The sequence below is a fragment of the Aegilops tauschii genome, chromosome 2 (genome assembly GCF_002575655.3).
Source record: "Aegilops tauschii subsp. strangulata cultivar AL8/78 chromosome 2, Aet v6.0, whole genome shotgun sequence".
Lineage (NCBI taxonomy): Eukaryota > Viridiplantae > Streptophyta > Magnoliopsida > Poales > Poaceae > Aegilops > Aegilops tauschii.
The window spans coordinates 564,424,178-564,445,954 of NC_053036.3; the positions used below are offsets into that span (position 1 = coordinate 564,424,178).

General features: G+C 43.8%; 2 protein-coding genes across 4 annotated transcripts; both read left to right on the top strand.

Annotated features, from left to right (window-relative positions):
- The first annotated feature begins 11,214 nt into the window (after nt 1-11,214).
- LOC109770465 (uncharacterized protein At4g15970) lies at nt 11,215-13,911 on the top strand. 3 transcript variants are annotated; one of them, XM_073509000.1, is made up of 4 exons: nt 11,215-11,554; nt 12,528-12,893; nt 13,100-13,518; nt 13,668-13,911. In XM_073509000.1, exons 1-4 carry the CDS (start codon nt 11,309-11,311, stop codon nt 13,684-13,686), a joined length of 1,050 nt encoding a protein of 349 aa, XP_073365101.1. In that variant the 5' UTR covers nt 11,215-11,308; the 3' UTR covers nt 13,687-13,911. The 3 variants fall into 3 exon arrangements, with proteins under 3 accessions (XP_073365101.1, XP_020184758.1, XP_020184757.1); XM_020329169.4 differs by having other exon boundaries at nt 11,217-11,554; nt 12,564-12,893; nt 13,037-13,518; XM_020329168.4 differs by having other exon boundaries at nt 11,219-11,554; nt 13,037-13,518.
- A 637-nt stretch (nt 13,912-14,548) lies between these two features.
- LOC109770464 (protein NUCLEOLAR COMPLEX ASSOCIATED 4) lies at nt 14,549-21,485 on the top strand. Its single transcript, XM_020329167.4, has 15 exons — nt 14,549-15,014; nt 15,103-15,195; nt 15,283-15,356; nt 15,547-15,605; nt 15,687-15,735; nt 16,350-16,447; nt 16,664-16,698; nt 16,770-16,871; nt 17,278-17,336; nt 17,423-17,597; nt 18,456-18,629; nt 18,842-18,941; nt 20,472-20,529; nt 20,622-20,727; nt 21,047-21,485. Exons 1-15 carry the CDS (start codon nt 14,619-14,621, stop codon nt 21,239-21,241), a joined length of 1,773 nt encoding a protein of 590 aa, XP_020184756.1. The 5' UTR covers nt 14,549-14,618; the 3' UTR covers nt 21,242-21,485.
- Nucleotides 21,486-21,777: the final 292 nt, after the last annotated feature.

Consider the following 21,777-nt stretch of genomic DNA (forward strand, 5'->3'; position numbering starts at 1 on the left):
TAATTATCATGAACTTAGTCTAAAATCTTTACAATATGTCTTGTAGATCAAATGGCCCACGCTAATGTTGCCCTCAACTTCAACACGTTCCTAGAGAAAACCAAGCTGAAAGATGATGGCAGCAACTATACGGACTGGGTCCGGAACCTGAGGATCGTCCTCATAGCTGCCAAGAAAGATTATGTCCTAGAAGCACCGCTAGGTGACGCACCCATCCCAGAGAACCAAGACGTTATGAACGCTTGGCAGCAGCGTGCTGATGATTACTCCCTCGTTCAGTGCGGCATGCTTTACAGCTTAGAACCGGGGCTCCAAAAGCGTTTTGAGCAACACGGAGCATATGAGATGTTCGAAGAGCTGAAAATGGTTTTCCAAGCTCATGCCCGGGTCGAGAGATATGAAGTCTCCGACAAGTTCTTTAGTTGTAAGATGGAGGAAAATAGTTCTGCCAGTGAGCACATACTCAAAATGTCTGGGTTACACAACCGCTTGACTCAGCTGGGAGTTAATCTCCCGGATGACGCGGTCATTGACAGAATCCTTCAGTCGCTTCCACCGAGCTACAAGAGCTTTGTGATGAACTTCAATATGCAGGGGATGGAAAAGACCATTCCTGAGGTATATTCAATGCTGAAATCAGCGGAGGTGGAGATCAAAAAGGAACATCAAGTGTTGATGGTGAATAAAACCACTAAGTTCAAGAAAGGCAAGGGTAAGAAGAACTTCAAGAAGGACGGCAAGGGAGTTGCCGCGCCCGGTAAGCCAGTTGCCGGGAAGAAGCCAAAGAATGGACCCAAGCCTGAGACTGAGTGCTTTTATTGCAAGGGAAGTGGTCACTGGAAGCGGAACTGCCCCAAGTACTTAGCGGACAAGAAGGCCGGCAATACCAAAGGTATATGTGATATACATGTTATTGATGTGTACCTTACCAGCACTCGTAGTAGCTCCTGGGTATTTGATACCGGTGCGGTTGCTCATATTTGTAACTCAAAGCAGGAGCTGCGGAATAAACGGAGACTGGCAAAGGACGAGGTGACGATGCGCGTCGGGAATGGTTCCAAGGTCGATGTGATCGCCGTCGGCACGCTACCTCTACATTTACCTACGGGATTAGTTTTAAACCTCAATAATTGTTATTTAGTGCCAGCTTTGAGCATGAACATTGTATCAGGATCTCGTTTAATTCGAGATGGCTACTCATTTAAATCCGAGAATAATGGTTGTTCTATTTATATGAGAGATATGTTTTATGGTCATGCCCCGCTGGTTAATGGTTTATTCTTAATGAATCTCGAACATAGTGTTACACATATTCATAGTGTGAATACCAAAAGATGTAAGGTTGATAATGATAGTCCCACATACTTGTGGCACTGCCGTCTTGGTCACATTGGTGTCAAACGCATGAAGAAGCTCCATGCAGATGGACTTTTGGAGTCTCTTGATTATGAATCATTTGACACGTGCGAACCATGCCTCATGGGTAAGATGACCAAGACTCCGTTCTCCAGAACAATGGAGCGAGCAACCAACTTATTGGAAATCATACATACTGATGTGTGCGGTCCAATGAGTGTTGAGGCTCGCGGTGGCTATCGTTATGTTCTCACTCTCACTGATGACTTGAGTAGATATGGGTATGTCTACCTAATGAAACACAAGTCTGAGACCTTTGAAAAGTTCAAGGAATTTCAGAGTGAGGTTGAGAATCAACGTGACAGAAAAATAAAGTTCTTACGATCAGATCGTGGAGGGGAATATTTGAGTCACGAATTTGGCACACACTTAAGGAAATGCGGAATAGTTTCACAACTCATGCCGCCTGGAACACCTCAGCGAAATGGTGTGTCCGAACGTCGTAATCACACTCTATTGGATATGGTGCGATCTATGATGTCTCTTACCGATCTACCGCTCTCATTTTGGGGCTATGCTTTAGAGACTGCCACATTCACTTTAAATAGGGCTCCGTCGAAATCCGTTGAGACGACACCGTATGAATTATGGTTTGGGAAGAAACCTAAGCTGTCGTTTCTAAAAGTTTGGGGATGCGATGCTTATGTCAAGAAACTTCAACCTGAAAAGCTCGAACCCAAGTCGGAAAAATGCGTCTTCATAGGATACCCTAAGGAAACCATTGGGTATACCTTCTACCTCAGATCCGAAGGCAAGATCTTTGTTGCCAAGAACTGGTCCTTTCTGGAGAAAGAGTTTCTCTCGAAAGAAGTAAGTGGGAGGAAAGTGGAACTTGATGAAGTACTACCTCTTGAACCGGAAAGTAGCGCAGCTCAGGAAGATGTTCCTGTGGTGCCTGCACCGACTAGAGAGGAAGTTAATGATGATGATGATCAAGGTACTTCGGATCAAGCTCCTACTGAACTTCGTAGGTCCACAAGGACACGTTCCGCGCCAGAGTGGTACGGCAACCCTGTCTTGGAAATCATGTTGTTAGACAACGGTGAACCTTCGAACTATGAAGAAGCAATGGCGAGCCCAGATTCCAACAAATGGCTTGAAGCCATGCAATCCGAGATAGGATCCATGTATGAAAACAAAGTGTGGACTTTGACAGACTTGCCCGATGATCGGCGAGCGGATGGTAATGTTACCATCTATAAAGCTCGACTTGTCGCTAAGGGTTATCGACAAGTTCAAGGGGTTGACTACGATGAGACTTTCTCACCCGTAGCGAAGCTGAAGTCCATCCGAATCATGTTAGCAATTGCCGCATACTATGATTATGAGATATGGCAAATGGACGTCAAAACGGCATTCCTTAACGGCTTTCTTAAGGAAGAATTGTATATGATGCAGCCGGAAGGTTTTGTCGATCCTAAGAATGCTAACAAGGTATGCAAGCTCCAGCGCTCCATCTATGGGCTGGTGCAAGCATCTCGGAGTTGGAACCTTCGATTTGATGAGATGATCAAAGCGTTTGGGTTTACACAGAGTTATGGAGAAGCCTGTGTTTACAAGAAAGTGAGTGGGAGCTCTGTAGCATTTCTCATATTATATGTGGATGACATACTGTTGATGGGAAATGATCTAGAATTCTTGGGAAGCATAAAGGCCTACTTGAACAAGTGTTTTTCAATGAAGGACCTTGGAGAAGCTGCTTATATATTAGGCATCAAGATCTATAGAGATAGATCAAGACGCCTCATTGGTCTTTCACAAAGTACGTACCTTGACAAGATATTGAAGAAGTTCAATATGGATCAGTCCAAGAAGGGGTTCTTGCCTGTATTGCAAGGTGTGCAATTGAGCACGGCTCAATGCCCGACCACGGCAGAAGATAGAGAAAAGATGAGTGTCGTCCCCTATGCCTCGGCCATAGGGTCTATTATGTATGCCATGCTGTGTACCAGACCTGATGTAAACCTTGCCGTAAGTTTGGTAGGAAGGTACCAAAGTAATCCCGGCATGGAACACTGGACAACGGTCAAGAATATCCTGAAGTACCTGAAGAGGACTAAGGATATGTTTCTCGTTTATGGAGGTGACGAAGAGCTCGTCGTAAAGGGTTACGTCGATGCTAGTTTCGACACAGATCTGGATGACTCTAAGTCACAAACCGGATACATGTATATTTTGAATGGTGGGGCAGTAAGCTGGTGCAGTTGCAAGCAAAGCGTTGTGGCGGGATCTACATGTGAAGCGGAATACATGGCGGCCTCAGAGGCAGCACAAGAAGCAATCTGGGTGAAGGAGTTCATTACCGACCTAGGAGTTATTCCCAATGCGTCGGGCCCGATGACTCTCTTCTGTGACAACACTGGAGCTATTGCCCTTGCCAAGGAGCCCAGGTTTCACAGGAAGACCAGGCATATCAAGCGTCGCTTCAACTCCATTCGTGAAAATGTTCAAAATGGAGACATAGATATTTGTAAAGTACATACGGATCTGAATGTAGCAGATCCGTTGACTAAACCTCTCCCTAGAGCAAAACATGATCAACACCAGAACTCTATGGGTGTTCGATTCATCACAATGTAACTAGATTATTGACTCTAGTGCAAGTGGGAGACTGTTGGAAATATGCCCTAGAGACAATAATAAAATGGTTATTATTATATTTACTTGTTCATGATAATTGTCTATTGTTCATGCTATAATTGTGTTATCCGGAAATCGTAATACATGTGGGAATACATAGACCACAACATGTCCCTAGTGAGCCTCTAGTTGACTAACTCGTTGATCAACAGATAGTCATGGTTTCCTGACTATGGACATTGGATGTCATTGATAACGGGATCACATCATTAGGAGAATGATGTGATGGACAAGACCCAATCCTAAGCATAGCACAAGATCGTGTAGTTCGTTTGCTAGAGCTTTTCCAAATGTCAAGTATCATTTCCTTAGACCATGAGATTGTGCAACTCCCGGATACCATAGGAGTGCTTTCGGTGTGCCAAACGTCACAACGTAACTGGGTGGCTATAAAGGTGCACTACGGGTATCTCCGAAAGTGTCTGTTGGGTTGGCACGAATCGAGACTGGGATTTGTCACTCCGTATGACGGAGAGGTATCTCTGGGCCCACTCGGTAATGCATCATCATAATGAGCTCAATGTGACCAAGTGTTTGGTCACGGGATCATGCATTACGGTGCGAGTAAAGTGACTTGCCGGTAACGAGATTAAACAAGGTATTGGGATACCGACGATCGAATCTCGGGCAAGTAACGTACCGATTGACAAAGGGAATTGTATACGGGATTGATTGAATCCTCGACATCGTGGTTCATCCGATGAGATCATCGTGGAACATGTGGGAGCCAACATGGGTATCCAGATCCCGCTGTTGGTTATTCACCGGAGAGTCGTCTCGGTCATGTCTGCATGTCTCCCGAACCCGTAGGGTCTACACACTTAAGGTTCGCTGACGCTAGAGTTGTAGAGATATTAGTATGCGGTTAACCAAAAGTTGTTAGGAGTCCCGGATGAGATCCCGGACGTCACGAGGAGTTCCGGAATGGTCAGGAGGTAAAGATTTATATATGGGAAGTCCTATTTTGGCCACCGGAAAATGTTCGGGATTTTTCGGTATTGTACCGGGAAGGTTCTAGAAGGTTCCGAAGTGGGGCCCACCTGCATGGGGGGACCCACATGAACGTGTGTAGTGGGGGCAAGGCCCCACACCCCTGGTCAAGGCGCACCAAGAGCCCACCTTAGAAGGAATAAGATCATATCCCGAAGGGATAGGATCAAGATCCCTAAAAAAGGGGGATAACAATCGGTGGGGAAGGGAAATGATGGGATTTCTTTCCCCCACCTTTGCCAACGCCCCAATGGACTTGGAGGGCAAGAAACCAGCCCCCTCCACCCCTATATATAGTGGGGAGGCGCATGGGAGCAGCACCGCAAGCCCTTGGCGCCTCCCTCTCCCTCCCGTGACACCTCTCCCTCTCGCTGAGCTTGGCGAAGCCCTGCCGAGATCCCCGCTGCTTCCACCACCACACCGTCGTGCTGCTGGATCTCCATCAACCTCTCCCTCCCCTTGCTAGATCAAGAAGGAGGAGACGTCTTCCCCAACCGTACGTGTGTTGAACGCGGAGGTGCCGTCCGTTCGGCGCTCGGTCATCGGTGATTTGGATCACGACGAGTACGACTCCATCAACCCCGTTCACTTGAACACTTCCGCTCGCGATCTACAAGGGTATGTAGATGCACTCTTTTCCCTCTCGTTGCTAGAAGATTCCATAGATTGTTCTTGGTGGTGCATAGATTTTTTTTTAATTTCTGCAACGATCTCCAACAGCGCCGTCCCCGTCGCGTCGCCGTCTCGCGCCGCCGCCCGTACGCCGCCGCCCCCCGCTCGTACACACACACACATACACACACACACACAGAGAGAGACACACACACACACATTTTCTTTACTTATTTTCTGTTTTCTGTTGTTTAGATTAATGTTAGATGAATTACGTAGATAAGAATGTTAGAATGTTAATGTTAGATGAATTAGATGGAAAAGTTGTTAAATATTAATGTCAATTGTTAGATGAATTAGCTAGATATTAATTAGGTATATATATATATGAGATTTGAACTAGTTGAATTAATATAACTAGTTTATTTTTAGTATGAAAATTAATAGAACAAGTTTAGTTTTAGTAAGAAAATTTAGGTATATGAGATTATTTGAACTAGTTGAATTAATATAACTATTTTATTTTTAGTAAATGCTTAGTTGAACTAGTTTATTTTTAGTAAGAAAATTTAGGTATATGAGATTTGATGATCTAATTAAAATATTACTATATATAGCTACTTTATATATTTTAGTAAGAAAATTAATAGAGCTAGTTTATTTTTAGTAAATTCTTAGTTGAATTAGTTGAATTAATAGAACTAGTTTATTTTTACTAAGAAAATTTAGATATCTGAGATTTGATGATCTAATTAAAATATTACTATATAGAACTAGCTACTTTATTTTAGTAAGAAAATTAATAGAACAAGTTTATTTTTAGTAAATGCTTAGTTGAATTAGTTGAATTAATAGAACTAGTTGAATTAATAGAAGTAGTTGAATTAATAGAACTAGTAAGTGTTTAATGTTTCACCTATATGAACATAGAAAATGTCGTCTGACGACGAAAAAGATTTCATTATGTGCGAATACTGTGAAGACCAGCGCGACCTGTGCGACAGAAATTTCCTTGTTGATGATAGGCGCTTCAGCATCAAGCTGGATGAGACCTTCGAAGTGGATACAGTAAGTCACAACGACAAGTCTTTTTTCGTAATTAAGCATGACTTATATATATGCTTCATTTGCTTCAACTTATAATTTTAAATTTTCACTATTCTACTAGCGCATCCCCTGCCATGCAAGAATTTTTGTCTTGGATAAGATAGGTTTTAGTGCTATGGAAACTATGGAGGTAAAGAGAGTTTACCTGAAGACCGAGCATGGTTATACTTTCAACGTCAAATTATACAATGCAGACACGTACACCTATTTTGAATGCAAAACTTGGCAAGCACTATGCAAGGCTTATGCATTTGAGCCTGATATGGTTATCACCTTTGATATTCGTCCGGAAGATGATATTGAAGGTAATAGAGACATCTGGGTCGATGTGCAGATGCCTCCAGTTCTACCATTATGTGAGCTTCTCAACCATATTTATGTCTTTGATATTGTTTATTCAAAAATAGTTGACAACTAATTTTTATTGACAGCTTATTTCCATTCAAGCAAACATGTCCGGCGCTTGGTAGACAGGACCTACTACTGTCCCGGAGCTGAACTAAACTGCGAGGAGATAAGTCATTATGTTTCATGGCTTGAGGATCTTCATACTGTTAAGACAAATTTTCTTCCTGCACTTAGAAATGTTAGTACTCAAAACGTGCGACCAATAGTGATCGTATTGAACTATGGTCACATCTATTTACGAAAGATGGTAAGATTTTCACTATTTGTCCTCAGTGCATCTTTTGCATACATTATTTTTTGCTAAACTTTCATTGCTAACTATATTAATTACTATATGATGTTCTTCAACAGGGACTCCCGATGACAGTTGTGCCTCAGTGGATCGAGACTAAAGGTCACATGTCAATGGTTATCTTACGGCCAAGATATCCTACATTTCACATGAGTGCATTCAGGATTTCTAAAAGCGATGAATGCTTAATAGTGAAAGATTGGAGCAAAATTGTTAACGATCCCACAGAAGTACTAGGGGGCAGCAATGAGAAGCGCAGCCCACGATTAGGAGACAGGTTCATCTGCATGCTCCAGTATGATGAATCAGGAGAGCTATACATGTTCTATGCTATTTTACCTGAGAGAGAGCAGCATGAGTGATTTAGCTAGTTCATGCTCTTAGTACTTGTCCTCTCATGTCCGTGTTCTTTGTCCTGAACTTAATCTCAAAGAGTGATTTGCTTTTGTGGTGTTATGAACGCTTATAATATCATGACCATGTTGAACTTGATGATATCTTTGCTTTTGGTACAAGTGAATGTTTCTTCTTTAAGCTAGTGTTGGTGGTGATTAGATAGCGGTAATGACTATGATGATTAAACAGTGGTAATGACGACTATGATGATTTTTAGCTAGCTAGTATACTGTTGTTGATGATATGATGCGAGAGTTTTTATATTAATATGATGATGATGAGTTATTATATCATTTATGAAAGAAACCACAGATTAGTTTCAGCTGGATGGATCCTAGCTAAGTGATCAAGTATATGCCATATCCATATTATACTTGATCACTTAATTATAGGTGATCAAGTATAATATGGATATGGCATATACTTGATCACTTAGCTAGGATCCACATGCATCCAGTCGAAACTAATCTGCGGTACTTTCACCTAATGATTTAACAACTAAAATAATCACTAAATTAAATTGAAAACACAAAATTAAAGGAAAAATAAAAAATAAAACCAAAACACCCCCAAACATTTAGTACCGTTTGGTGTTACCAACCGGTACTAATGTCCTACACGCACCCGGGCCTGGCTCGTGCCACGTGGTGGCACTTTAGCGTCGGTTCGTGATGAACCGGTACTTAAGGGGGGGGGCTTTAGTCCCCACTCTTTACTGCCGGTTGTGGAACCGGCACTAAAGGCCCTTATGAACCGGCGCTAAAGCCCGGTTCTGCACTAGTGGTAGTACCATCATCAGTTGTTTTCTTCCCAGCTGGAGTTTTTGTGGGGGCCCCGTTGGCAAGGTCCAGATCATCTATAGGTTCCTCTCCATCATCCAGGATGTCCTTATCCAGCTCCTCATCAATTACCTTGTTGTCATCATCCACAGCTATGTCAGTAGGTCCATCATCATCATTAGGATCATCAGCCCCTATCTGGTCAAACCCTTCCACAGTAAAGGATAAGATATAGAGTTTTTTCCTCATCTCCATGATCCGTTCGAAGGGGATCTTGGCTGGGTCCCTGCAAGCAATTTTGACTCTCACTTTCTCATAAAAGCTCTTCATCAGGCCATTCCAATCTACATCCACAAGGATTCCAAAGCAGGAAGCAATCTGAGACAGGACCTTCCATGTGCACCATTTAGACGACAGCCCCTCAATGACAACCCAGGCTTCAGTAAGCTCGCTGAATGGGTCAATTGCACCGGTCCACTTTTCAACAGACACATACACTCCATCGATGGGCAAATCAAAGGCAGGAAATTCAATCAGTTCTTCGACATCTTTCCAGGGTGGGAATCTGACCAGGAACTTCTTCTCTGACAGTGGTCTGATCTGCCACGTCCATTGCTTGTTTTTGCAGAATATACCAGACAGATTCTTAACCAGATCTGATTTGTTGATTTCACCTTTCATGACCCACACTTCTCCACAGTTTCTGAAGTTCAGCCAACTTGCTTCTCGACCCACAGGAGCGTCAATGTGATAGAACCCCAGTCCCAAAGCAGAACTCCCAAAGAAAGTGGCCACTGGGTGAGATTGCGCCCAGGCTGCGCAATTATTGACATTGTGCCCCTCCAATCCACAGATGAAGCAAGTTTTCTTCTGAATGCAGTTACCAACGTAGTGGCCAGGGCCTCCACAGGTAAAGCAAACCATATCCTTGTATCGCTCATCGAAGACTTGCACCGGTGGGGTGGGAGGGACCGGCGGCGGGGGCGCTGCCACGGTTGCTTGTGCAGGAGGGGCAGCACCTTTGCCGGGCGCGGTAGCAGTTCGCGCGCCCCCCATGGCTTGGCGACGCCCAGGGTTCTTCTGCGAGGCCGGGGCGGGTTGCTTCAGCCCCCCCGGCGGCGCACTCTTGTCTGCCATGACAGCCTGAGCAAAGGACTTGGATCCCTCCCCAACCCCCTCCCTGATGATCTTGAGCTGTGTCGGGGGAGGATCAAACGGGCGGAGATGTTTGACTGGGAATAGATCAGAGGGAGAAAAACATCCAGCACGAGCTAGATCTTTCCTGAGCCATCCTAGAGTGGTGGTGGTTTTGCTAGGTGGAATGGGGCGAGGCTGGCGACGGCGGGGGAGGGAATGGACCAGAGCTGTCCAAAAACCCTAGAAATAGTTTCATCCGCGTCGTCTCGAGGAGGAAGCGTATTTGCCAAAGGCATTTTCACTCTCTCGCATCTGATAGGTGGGAGAGATGTGGCAACGGGCCTCACGTTATCCCGCCCAAATGTACTCCCTCGCGGCCCAGGGGAAAAATCCCCCAATTCCGGCGATTTGGACCTCGCCGCCGACGGTGATTTTCGATTCTCCGAGCACAAGCTCTGCCCAACCTCTAATGGTTCCAACACTATCATCGATTGCGAAATCAAATGACTAACCTGTCCCCTTGGGATACAAATCCCCTTGTTAAATCTCGAACGGGCGCCTGGCGGAACCTCGCCGCGGTCTCCAAACCACGGCGGTTCCAGCGTGTCACGGCGAGGCGGTGGATCCACCCCGCCCACAACGATCCTCAGGCGCTTGGCGGAATCACGCCAAGGATGCATTCCCAGCGGAGGGCTCGCCGTGGCTCTTCCGATTTTGCTTCCGCCCTCGCCCAAACCATGAATTCGGCCGGCGGGGAGGACGGAAACGGGGGCATCCTTGCCCTCTCCTCCAGCGTGGCCTCCTCGAAGATTCGCCGCGCTAGCTTCCTCTGCTCCACATTCGCCCTCCTTCGTTGGATCTAGGCGACCTTCATGGCCGCAGATCTCATCTCCGGTGCGGTCGCCTCCGCAACCGCCCGATCCGCCGCCTTCCACTCCTGCACGCACCGGATCCACTCGAAGGTAGCGTCCCGGATCCTGGTCGCGCGCTCCGTCCACCCCCTGGCTCCGGTCGCCATGAGCATCGCCTGCGGAACCGGAGAAATCAGCCGCAGGATCTCTGGGATTCTCTCGCGAATGGTTGGCGCAAGTTGCTGGGGTGGGTAGGCGTGGGTGCAGCTAGCGCGAGCACCCCTCGCCGGCGTGGAGGCATGGCGCTGGGTTAGATCTGTGGTGGCGGCGGCTATGGCGAGAGGGAGGTGCAGCGTCGCGAGAGCGAGAGGCATGCGAGAGCGAGAGGTGTAAAGACCCTAAACCAAACTATTTCTTTTTTGTCCGTAGTTTATAAATTCTGTCTTTATATGATGCAAATTTAATTCTGCCGAATAATCGAGACCAAAGGCTCAGAATCCAAGCAAACGCATCTTCCAAATTTGTTCCGGTTGCCGTCTTTCACGAAACCACCTGGGTCCGCTTTCAAACTACATCGGCGTACTTTCCCTTTACGCTTTCGAGGCTCCGGCTCGTCCGTGTACCGGTGTCCATTCCGCCGCTGCGGCAACTACCAACGCCACCGCCACCGCCATTCCGGCATGGCGAAGCCTCCGCGCCACACCCTGACCATGCCGTCCGCCCACCCTCGGGGGATCCCGACACGCGCCATCCCGCGAGCCGCCGCGGCGCTCTTTTTTGTAACCCTCGTCGGCGTCGCCCTGCCCTTGGCCGTGCTGCACCGCGCCGCCGTCTCGCGGCACTCGCTTGAGGACCCGTGGGGGCGGTACCCGCTTCCCTTGTTCGCCGTAGACGACGAGGAGAGCGCCCAAGGTGATGATGATCTGGTCAGTCCGCCTCATCCCTCTTGGACCAGTCCCCAGTATTTGGTGCGGTAGTTGTATCCACTGTTAAATCATGACGAATGCTGGATAATTTGGGCATTTCTGCTTTGCCATGTAGCTACGGGATTACTAATTGCAGTGCGGTGTTTGACTTGGATTATGCTATCCTGTGTCCAGTGATGTATTCTAAACGAGAGTTGTCAGTCCATAATGAAATGCTTTGTGGAATCCTTCAAGTGCTTACACAATTACGATGTGCGGTTGCGTCATCTGTGTGTGGTCTTGGAGAATTTCCCTTGGGATGGAGCAGTTCTGTCCACCTGGACGTCTTAGATGTGATGAGATATACACATCAGTTGGTGCACTGCAATCTACTATTTATATTCTTTAACTTCTGAGTCACTGTCATTAAAAGCCGAATTAGTATCTACTGTATTTTGGGATGACAATAACTTCTAGATAGCTTTTGGAACTTCACTAAAGAAGTTGATCGATATTTTCTCTTGGACAGTGATGTTATTTTGCTTCTCAATAACTGGGACGACGCTCTAATTTGGACCACATAGCAGTGCATCTTACACACACACTACAAGTCCAGACTTAAGAAACAACATATTAGTGCATCTTACACACTATCACTTGGTTTTGCTTGGCATGGCCCCCAACTAAATACAGATGTTGATTGTTCACATGAATGCTTACTATTTGGTGAATAACATGAGGCTATTCACGTAATAGGAGTATAGGAATACTTGAGAGAAGCAACAACGATGTTTATTATTTATCATTTGATAACAATCAAGGCTACCTTAAGTTTTGTTTTAGCTGCATGTTTCATCATTTGTTGCCGCCTATGTACTTCTTTAGAAGACCCATATTTTTCTCATGTTTAATCTTCTGGGTTATGCATATTTATGCTTAATCAGATAGCTTCTTCAGTTTACTTATTGGTCTTCAATTAATCCATCCTTTCTAGGACAGTGAGGATCTCAAACTTGACCGAGTTTTGCAGAAGGCTTCAATGAGGGACAACACAGTTATATTGACTACACTTAATGCTGCATGGGCTTCTCCTGGCTCGGTGATAGATCTATTTGTTGATAGTTTTCACTCTGGTGTTAGAACAAGTTCACTCTTGAACCATCTAGTCATTATAGCATTTGATGGGGATGCGTACAGACAATGTGCCAAGATCCACCACTATTGCTTTGCTCTTGGAACTGAAGGTGTGGATTTTTCTGAAGAGAAGAGGTTCTTGACTTCTGGGTATTTGGAGATGATGTGGAAAAGACTAGATTTCTTGCGGCTGGTTCTTGAAAAGGGCTACAGCTTCATATTCTCGGTAAATTACTCAGTCATCTTGACCTTTTTTACAGAGATAGATTCAGCCTTGTTGCCCATGATGGAGTATAGTGATCTTTTTCCTTCTGTGAAACACGCTTGTCAGGTTTAGTTCATCTATCTTTCATTTTCATTACATTTCAGGATGCAGACATAATGTGGTTTCGCAATCCATTTCCTCACTTCTATCCTAATGGTGACCTTCAGATTGCTTGTGACCACTATGTTGGGAATGCAACAGACTTGAGAAACATTGCTAATGGAGGCTTCAATTATGTGAAATCGAATGAACGGACCATAGAGTTCTACAGTTTCTGGTACTCATCACGATTGAGATATCCTGGCTACCATGATCAGGATGTCTTCAATGCTATTAAGCATGATCCATATGTCGCAGACATTGGGCTGGAAATTAAGTTTTTAAGTACAGCATACTTTGGCGGATTCTGTGAACCAAGCAGAGATTTAAATAAGGTCTGCACTATGCACGCTAACTGTTGCATCGGTTTGCGGAGCAAGATTCATGATCTAAGGATTATGATGGAAGATTGGAAGAACTATTTGTCACTGCCTCCAAGCTTGAAAAGATTGTTGACATTGTCCTGGAGGGTGCCACAAAATTGCAGGTATTATGTCCAACAGTGACGTGAAGACTGTTTTAGTAAGAAATGTGATTGGATGAAATTTTGTCGGTTCATGTGTTTGCAGCTTTCTAGTCGGCATATTTTTGTTCTGGTAGTGTTGCATCTAATCATTTTAATTGTTTGTTCTGCAGCCTTTCTTCGCTAAACTAATAAAATTCCATGCTTATGGAACACAAAAGGAAATGAGAACAGTGGAGCATGCATAATGTGTTCTCCACATTTTCATCAAAGAACTAACTGGAAGGTCGGGCTACTAACTTCATTAGTGTTTTCCCCCATACTTTACCAACTTCAATTTGATGTAAGTAGAATTTGATGTTGTAATTAATCGGATATGTGCTGACCTCTGTATGGATGAAACATAACTTCCTTGAATGATCATGTTTATCTTTCAAAAAAAAAAAAGAATGAGCATGCCTGCTGAGATGAGAGACAGATCACAGAAAACAACTCGTTTTTTCTGTGTATTGTCATCGGGTTTTTTTATTAGACATGAAAAGATGCACTATGCGCTTCTCAATATTTTGATCGACTTCAGATACTTCCCGGCGACCCTCAAATGCAGTTACTTACCTATTTTGAACTCATGATGCTGGACATCATCAGTAGTGTTAGTAGTAGACAGCTGTAGTTGTTCCCGGGGTTTACTCCTCGTGTTGGAAAAAGGATCCCATCCAAGCAAATGGATTTGTATATATGTTTTTTTGACATGGATTTTCATATTTCTTAGCAAAATTACATTCTGCATATATCTTATAAATAAATAATAAAAAATCATTCTGCCCATACTGGACCGGTCTTTTTTTTTAATTTTTTATGAGGACAAGGAGCGGTTTTAGAGAGAAATTGTTGGAGAGCTCTGTAATATTGGGCTTCCTGGCACGGTCCATACAGCAAAACGCGTAGGCGATAGGCCCGCACCGCACGCAAGCCCCCTCAGCCTTGTTGTGTATGGGCCGAACTGTCAAGTGAGACCAGCTTGCCAGTCTCGCCCATCAATAAACCCCAGAACCCAGGTCCAACCCATCAGACCTCGCCGCACCCTTTCTCCCCCCGCATTGCCGCCGCCGCCCCCTGCTGCCATGGCGAAATCATCGTCAGCGACGGCGACGGCGACGGCGTCGGGCACTAAGAAGCGGAAGTCTAAATCCGGGGCCCTCACCCACGAGGAGGTGAAGGCGCTCGGCCTGGAGCTCCTCTCCTCGCGCGCCCACCTCAACCACGCCCCCACCCTCCTCGCGCTCCTCTCCCCCACCGCGCCGCTCAGCATCGCCCTCGAGGCGCTCATCTCGCTCCAGTCCTTCTTCGAGCCCCTGCTCTCCTCCATCCCCTCCGCCTCCGCCGCAGCCGCCGCCGCAGGAGGTGCGAGCGACGACCCCGAGCTCGTGTTCGGGGCGTGGCTGCGGCAGCGCTTCGACGAGTTCGTTGCCGCGCTCGTCGAGCTCAGCGTGTCTCCGCACAGCGACGAGGCGATCAGGGTGAGTTTGGGGGCAGTTATAACTGTTCATTTGTGTGTTCGGCGATGGTGAATTGGCTAAAGGTAGTATACACCTTTGTTCATGGCAGGAAGTGGCGCTTGATGCGTTCATGGATTTCGTGAAGCTGGGGAAGGACGGGAGTTTCCACTCGGCAATTTACCACAAGTTTCTCCACGCTGTGGTGAGTTTTCCTGCCTAGTAACGTGCTTCCTGCAGCCAGAAGTAGCGTTTAATGTCTGCTCTTTTATGTGTTTCAAATTGTTTTCAGGTTCATGCTACGAATTCCATTGATGATGTTCTAGAGTTGCTTGGGTCCAAGTACTCTAAGTATGCTGATGTTTGGTATGTGGTGACTGGTGACCACTCATTCAATTATTTCTTGTGTATTTGATTACCAGATCCTTGAAAAACATGTTTCCCTAAGAACTTCAATTGTATAGAGCTGGCGGTATTGCTAACTTGGTGGAATACCCAAGATATTTTTATAGTATGATTTTGCAATGCACTTATTTTTCTCCAATTGCTCCTGCAGTTTTTTTACTTATACTAGCTTAGACAAGATCGCCAACAGTCTGGGCAGTCAAACCACTGGTACTATCTCTTGCTATGCGTAGTTTGATTTGCCACATGTAACTTCCTACAATGTGGTTAAGTTGCCCTTGTTTTAACCAGGCTCTGGAAAAGATGTCTTGCAGAATGGGGATGACGGGGCTGAAGACAGGTATACTTCAGGTTTTTATGCAGGCATATTTTAAATCCTGAACATTGATATAAGTGTGTTAATGCAACTTCATGAACCAACTACGATTGTATTGTTGGACATTTCCGTAGGCACACTTTTTTTCCTATCTTAAGGTCTAAACACATGTTATTCTGCACCATATCTACCGATATGTTGCAATTGCGTGCTCACCCAATACCAATCATGTTTTCTTGTAAAAGAACAAGGATAACCTGGAAAGTCAAGCTTTTATAGTTGTACCTTACTATGTTCCAGACTCCAGTTCCAACACCTTGATTGTAGACAGCTCACATGGTTGCAGGAACATATAGTGTGTTTGTTGTTCTCGTATCATGCTTGCGTTTCTGCAGTGATACGATTTAGCATTAATGTTGCTTGTGTACCTTGTTCTACCTTTATCCATGCAAAGTCATTTGCAGAGTTGCAGTTGGATTATATATGGTGTGAATTATTTAGGTCATAGTTGTTTGTAGGCTTATTCCATACAAAGCTTTCAAGCGATTGTTTGTAGTATGTTGATACCTTCAAGTTTTGAAGTTCGAACAGCTATTTTAGTTCTGTTTCTTATGCTCTTCCCTTTCTTGCTTTAACAGGAGCGCTATCTGTGTACGCAATGTATACAATATTTTGGTGCATATTCCCGCATTGGATTTTAAGAAGGAATCAAAGTTTGATATGTGGAGTACTGTTGGTATGTATTTTCTGGCTAATCCTGTAGGAATGATCTTCCTCTAGTCTTCAATAACATTTGTGTTATTTTTAAAAACTTTTTATGCTCTTCTCCGCCTCTCCCCCCATTTTTGATTTTCCTTTTTCCTTAGGATTTTGTTAGTTCACTTGCCTCTTATGTATTTACATTCATTTTTGTTAGTGTGTGTATTTGTTTTAACCATTTGTGTTTGTGAAGGCCTTTCTTCAAAAGGAGAGAAGGACACCTCTGAGGTACTTCCATACACTTCATGAAGTAAAATGTACTGGCATGTTTCTAGTGATTAAGCTTTCGAGTGTTGCAGGGCTCCTCTGCTACGCGTATAAGCAAAAAGCTAAAATTGAAGTTCACCAAAGCATGGTTGGCCTTTCTCAAGCTACCACTTCCACTTGATGTCTACAAGGAGGTAAAGCTATCTTTCGTTATTCTCAGTATCTGATAAGTAATAATTTCTCAGTTGCTTCTTCTTGAACTGTCTATGAATGGTTATATGCGTTGCACCTTAATTTACAAATTGTTGTTGCTGATTTCCTGACTCCTTTTTTCTTGTAAACTATGACCATGTTTACATGCAGTCGACTATGCAAGGGGAATTTATTATACAAGAAAGTGTGTAGCCACTTAGGATGATGAAATAATTTGTAGTTTACCATTGTTGTTAAGAATAATTGGTTTTATTTTCTAGTTATTATAACCTCTAGCCTACCCCAACTTGTTTGGGACTAAAGGCTTTGTTGTTGTTGTTGTTGTATAAAAATGCTTGAATTACCGATGTTAGTTGTGTATCTTGAGTGACAGTTTGTAATCTGCAGGTCCTTGCTACACTTCATCAGAATGTTATTCCTTCAATGTCAAACCCAGCCATCTTGTGGTAGGTTATTTATGTCCATTTTGTTCTTATTTGTACTTTTTTTTGATGTGGTATCTCACGCCTTCATAATTTTTTTCCTGTTGAAGTGATTTCTTGACTACATCATACGACATTGGCGGTGTTATCAGTGTGATGGCCTTAAGTGGTCTATTCATCCTTATGACACAGCATCAGCTTGAATATCCAAAATTCTATGATAAGCTCTATGCATTACTGACTCCTGCTGTGTTCATGGCAAAACATCGGTCAGTGTTCTTGCAAGTAAGTTGCTCTCAGTAAATATAAGTGTAATATTATGGTTACACTATGAATGAATATTGCCATACTTTAGCATGTATTAAGTTCTATGAACTAAAAGGGGTTTTCGAAGGACTGCCAGTCATCCAAGCTATGGATCCATTTCACGTTAACATTTTCATTCATGATCTTACAAGTGCTGTCTAGCCATGCACACCTTTGCATCTTTTGAATGCTGTTCCAGAGCCAAGTCCAGCAAAGCCAATTTCATTATTTCTGCTTATCAACTATTTGTCGGCGGAATGCTGAGGAATGTATCATGTTGATGTCATGTTTAACCAACAAACGATAAGTTTAGCATGCTGTTGAAAAAGTAATGTACATTCTATATTAGATTAGACTTGTTACTTTGTTAGGTTATTAGTTAACCATGAATCCTGTAGCCTGCCAAACTTGAATATACCTTAAGGTTGTTTGTATGCACATAAACATAAACAATGAGGCTATGTGATGCCACCTGCCTCGACATTTCTTTGTAACCCATCTATTTTGTCCAGCCATTGTGGCACCCATTGAAGACAAGTCCGTAACAGTAGATGGAAAACAAATATAGATTACAGTACTCAGCCCTTAATCTTGTGCAAGTGACAGGCCTGTGGCAGCGAGTGGATCATATCAGTGGATCACTATTAACCATGTTTGAACTCTGAATTATCAATCTTCCAGCCATGGATCTGGATATGACATCAACTTATTTCACGGATTGAACAAACAAACGTGTTTCTTTTGTTGCTTATTCTTATGAATATGCCAGATTGCAGTTTATTCTTCTTTATTGTTATCTATTTATTATGACTTTGTGTTTGACTTGTTTTCTTGCAGCTTCTGGATGCTTGTCTGAAATCTTCGTATCTTCAAGCATATCTTGTCGCTTCATTTGCAAAACGATTGAGTAGACTCACCCTTTCAGTGCCACCAGCTGGAGCTCTTATCATCATTGCTTTAATTCATAATCTGCTGCGGAGGCACCCATCCATTAATTTTTTGGTTCATTGGGTATGTTGCTTGCTATAGCCTTTTAGCCTTCATATACGAGCTCTTGGTTGATCCAGTGTGTATATATCTCTGTGCACCTAATAAACCATGTGTTGGTAGCGTATCCACTTAAGCTCACATTTTCTATGTTGTGTTCCGCAAGAGCCTTTTGTTTCGCAATTATTTTTGTGTTGTTCCATAAGCTAATTGCAATGCTTTCGTTTCTCTTTCAGGAAGTTGCTCAGGATGATGGAGTAGCTAGTCTACCTAAGAAGATTGGCGCTGACCCTTTTAACAATGAAGAGACAGACCCTGCAAAGTCTGGCGCAATGCGTAAGTTTCTGATCATATCAAACAGACTTTGTCTTCTCACTTCTTTTTCTTTCAATCCTCAATCTGTCCTAAGACAGAAGAGGCAAACAGCTGTCTGGTATCGCGGATCGGATAGAAAAGTTTTATTAGTGTGAGCCTGGTAGGGCTTTGCGAGCTGGCGCGCGCGGGGGTGGGGTGGGGGGTGTCTTGGTCATGACATTCATTGGGTTTGTATAGTATCCAGCTCAGTTTATCATCTAATTAACCAAGTGCCGTTGCTGTTCAAAAGAAAGATAAACCCCTAACCTGGCCACAGCTTTTTGTTTCAAAGGGGAAAGTGTTACTTCCCCTTGGCCTTCGGAGTAGAACTAACCGGATTTAGGACATTGATTAATCCTGCCTAGCCGAATCCAATATGACTTGTGGGTAGCATCACGCCTGAGTAGGCTACCTTAGTCCGGAGCCTGCACATAACATAATAAAAATAAAAATCATGATCTCAACTCGAGATTCTTTTTGCCCCCACATAACATCGAAATAAAATTCATGATCTCAACTGTAGTTTCTTTTTGTTCATCCCGAAGCATACGTTTTAACATAACTGGTTCGATGACAGATTGATGATTTGAACAGGAGTCCTACCTGGCTACAACTTTTTGTTCCTTAGGAGAAAGCGTTACTCCAGATTGGCCTACAGAGTAGAGACTAACCGGATGTAGGACATTGACTAGTCCTGTGTAGCCAACTCCAGTATGACTTGCCGGTAGCACCATGGCCAAGTCGGCTACCTGAGTCTGACGGATATGGCCCTAGTCAGCTGCCAGAGTCCAGTGACTTCACAATAGCCAGCACATAACATAATCAAAATTAAAATAATGATCTCAACTCAAGTTTCTTTTTGTTCTTCCCAAAGCATACCTTTTAAGATAACTGGCTCGATGTCAGATGGAGGATTTGAACATGATGAGGACACCTGGAGCAAAAATAGCACCTAAGGCTTTCTGAAAAGAGGGATTTTTTTGATGATTATAAAGTTTGGGTGTTGTTCTGTGCTAATATTGTTAAGTTTTTCTTTCTTGTGTTGAAATAATTCAACCTATATTTTTACTTTATGGCTTTTGCACCTTAGGTCTTGGTACTTGGTTATCTGTAGGAAGATTATTGCATGTTGTCCAGGTTGTCATAAGGTTTTGATATCTTTGATGTAGAAATAGAACTAGGGAGGAACTGATAACCTTAGCTATAACCGGTGGGTACTTAAATGAACATGACAACCAGCTATACTTCTGTTTGGTTGCTACTGCAACTGTACTAGACTGGACTAGATGGAAGTCTGCCTGATGAACAATGGTGGTGAGACAATGATAGTGGTTTCACTTGCCTGTTCTTCCAAATTACAGCTTCAAGCAACTTTTGTAACGAGTTACTGGGGGCCATTGCAATTCAACATTCTAGCATGATTGTATCTTTATGGACAATTGCTATTATTTGTCTAGATCTCATGGACAGTTTATTGCCTATCATATATTCATCTTTGATTATGCACCACAGGAAGTTCTTTGTGGGAAATAGACACGCTGCGCCATCACTACACTCCTGCAGTTTCAAGGTATCAGGAAGACAACTTAGTGTCCTTATTTCAATGGCGTCTCCGTTTTCCTGTTTGATTATTCAGCTCATTTAATGTGATACCGCTGCCAGATTTGTTGCGTCGCTTGAAACTGATCTCACTGTTCGGGCCAAAACAATGGAGATGAAGATCACAGACTTTAGTTCAGGCTCCTATGCAACAGTTTTCCGAGATGAGGTATGCCTGCATCGCACCCGTCTAACTACATTCACCCACAGCTTTCTGCGTTTACTTATTTATCACTTATATAGTTTGCCGAGATGAGGTAGGTCTTCACCACACCTTCCACTAGATATTTCTCTCTGGTTTATGTCAGCCCAAAACATGTCTAGCAAAACCAGCTTTGCCACCCTCTTATTGCTTAACTGTTTAAATTTTTGTGTTCAAGCCTGAGCCGGGTCGTTATCATAGGAGTCCTATCTACTGCCACTTGACGCTCATTACTAAACATCACTAAGGGTTGCTAAAATTTACCAATCTTGAATTTGAATTGTAGGCCCGGCGGCGGATAAAACAAGTCCCACTTGCGTTCTACAGAAGTACGCCAACATCTTTATTTCAAGAGTCAGATTTTCCTGGATGGACCTTTGGGTGCCAGTCGAATATGGGGGCGCAAGCTAGCGTAGAAGGAAATGCGGTCCACACGCTAGAAACCGTTGATGCCTCACCCGCTAAAAGGTCACGGGTGTAGTCGTGTAGATCTCAGTAGGGCCAGACAGGGTGTAACATTTCACTGCAAGTGCAGTGTTTTCGGAAATATTGTCTCAAAGCTATTTTAGCAGTGCTCCAGTGTTATAACACAATATATGAGCTGAAAGCAGTGAAGTATAAAACCATGTGAGGAAATTTTTCTTCTGGCTACTGCTGGTCTAAGATGTAATCTTGAATTTTTGCCAATTATTTATGTAGAGTAAATGCTGTTTCAGCTTAAGCAATCGTGCAAGTGTTGGACAGGGAAATATTTATAATCCATACTTGTGGGCCTATCGTGCGACGATATTCTCTTGAAGATTCTGTTGAAGACGGATTGGTTTATGCACGTCAGCCACGTTGTTTAACCCCTGAGCGTGGGCAATGTGACTGATTTAGAAAGGTTGGAGTTTGGATTTTACTAATCACTAGTAAGATACTGGCAAGTCCACTTCATGCTGTCAACAGATTAGTGTTTGGAGCCCACATGAAATACAGCGTGTTATGAGGTATGCCATGTGGTACGGTGTAAACAGC

What these genes read in the sequence shown, in the direction of transcription:
- LOC109770465 (XM_020329168.4), top strand. Translation starts at nt 11,309, where the DNA reads ATGGCGAAGCCTCCGCGCCACACCCTGACCATGCCGTCCGCCCACCCT. An exon ending in CCCAAGGTGATGATGATCTG is followed by an intron (nt 11,555 to 12,527) that starts GTCAGTCCGCCT and finishes CATCCTTTCTAG; the next exon opens with GACAGTGAGGATCTCAAACT. An exon ending in GCTACAGCTTCATATTCTCG is followed by an intron (nt 12,894 to 13,036) that starts GTAAATTACTCA and finishes ATTACATTTCAG; the next exon opens with GATGCAGACATAATGTGGTT.
- LOC109770464 (XM_020329167.4), top strand. Translation starts at nt 14,619, where the DNA reads ATGGCGAAATCATCGTCAGCGACGGCGACGGCGACGGCGTCGGGCACT. An exon ending in TCTGGGCAGTCAAACCACTG is followed by an intron (nt 15,606 to 15,686) that starts GTACTATCTCTT and finishes TGTTTTAACCAG; the next exon opens with GCTCTGGAAAAGATGTCTTG. An exon ending in ATCGGTCAGTGTTCTTGCAA is followed by an intron (nt 17,598 to 18,455) that starts GTAAGTTGCTCT and finishes GTTTTCTTGCAG; the next exon opens with CTTCTGGATGCTTGTCTGAA.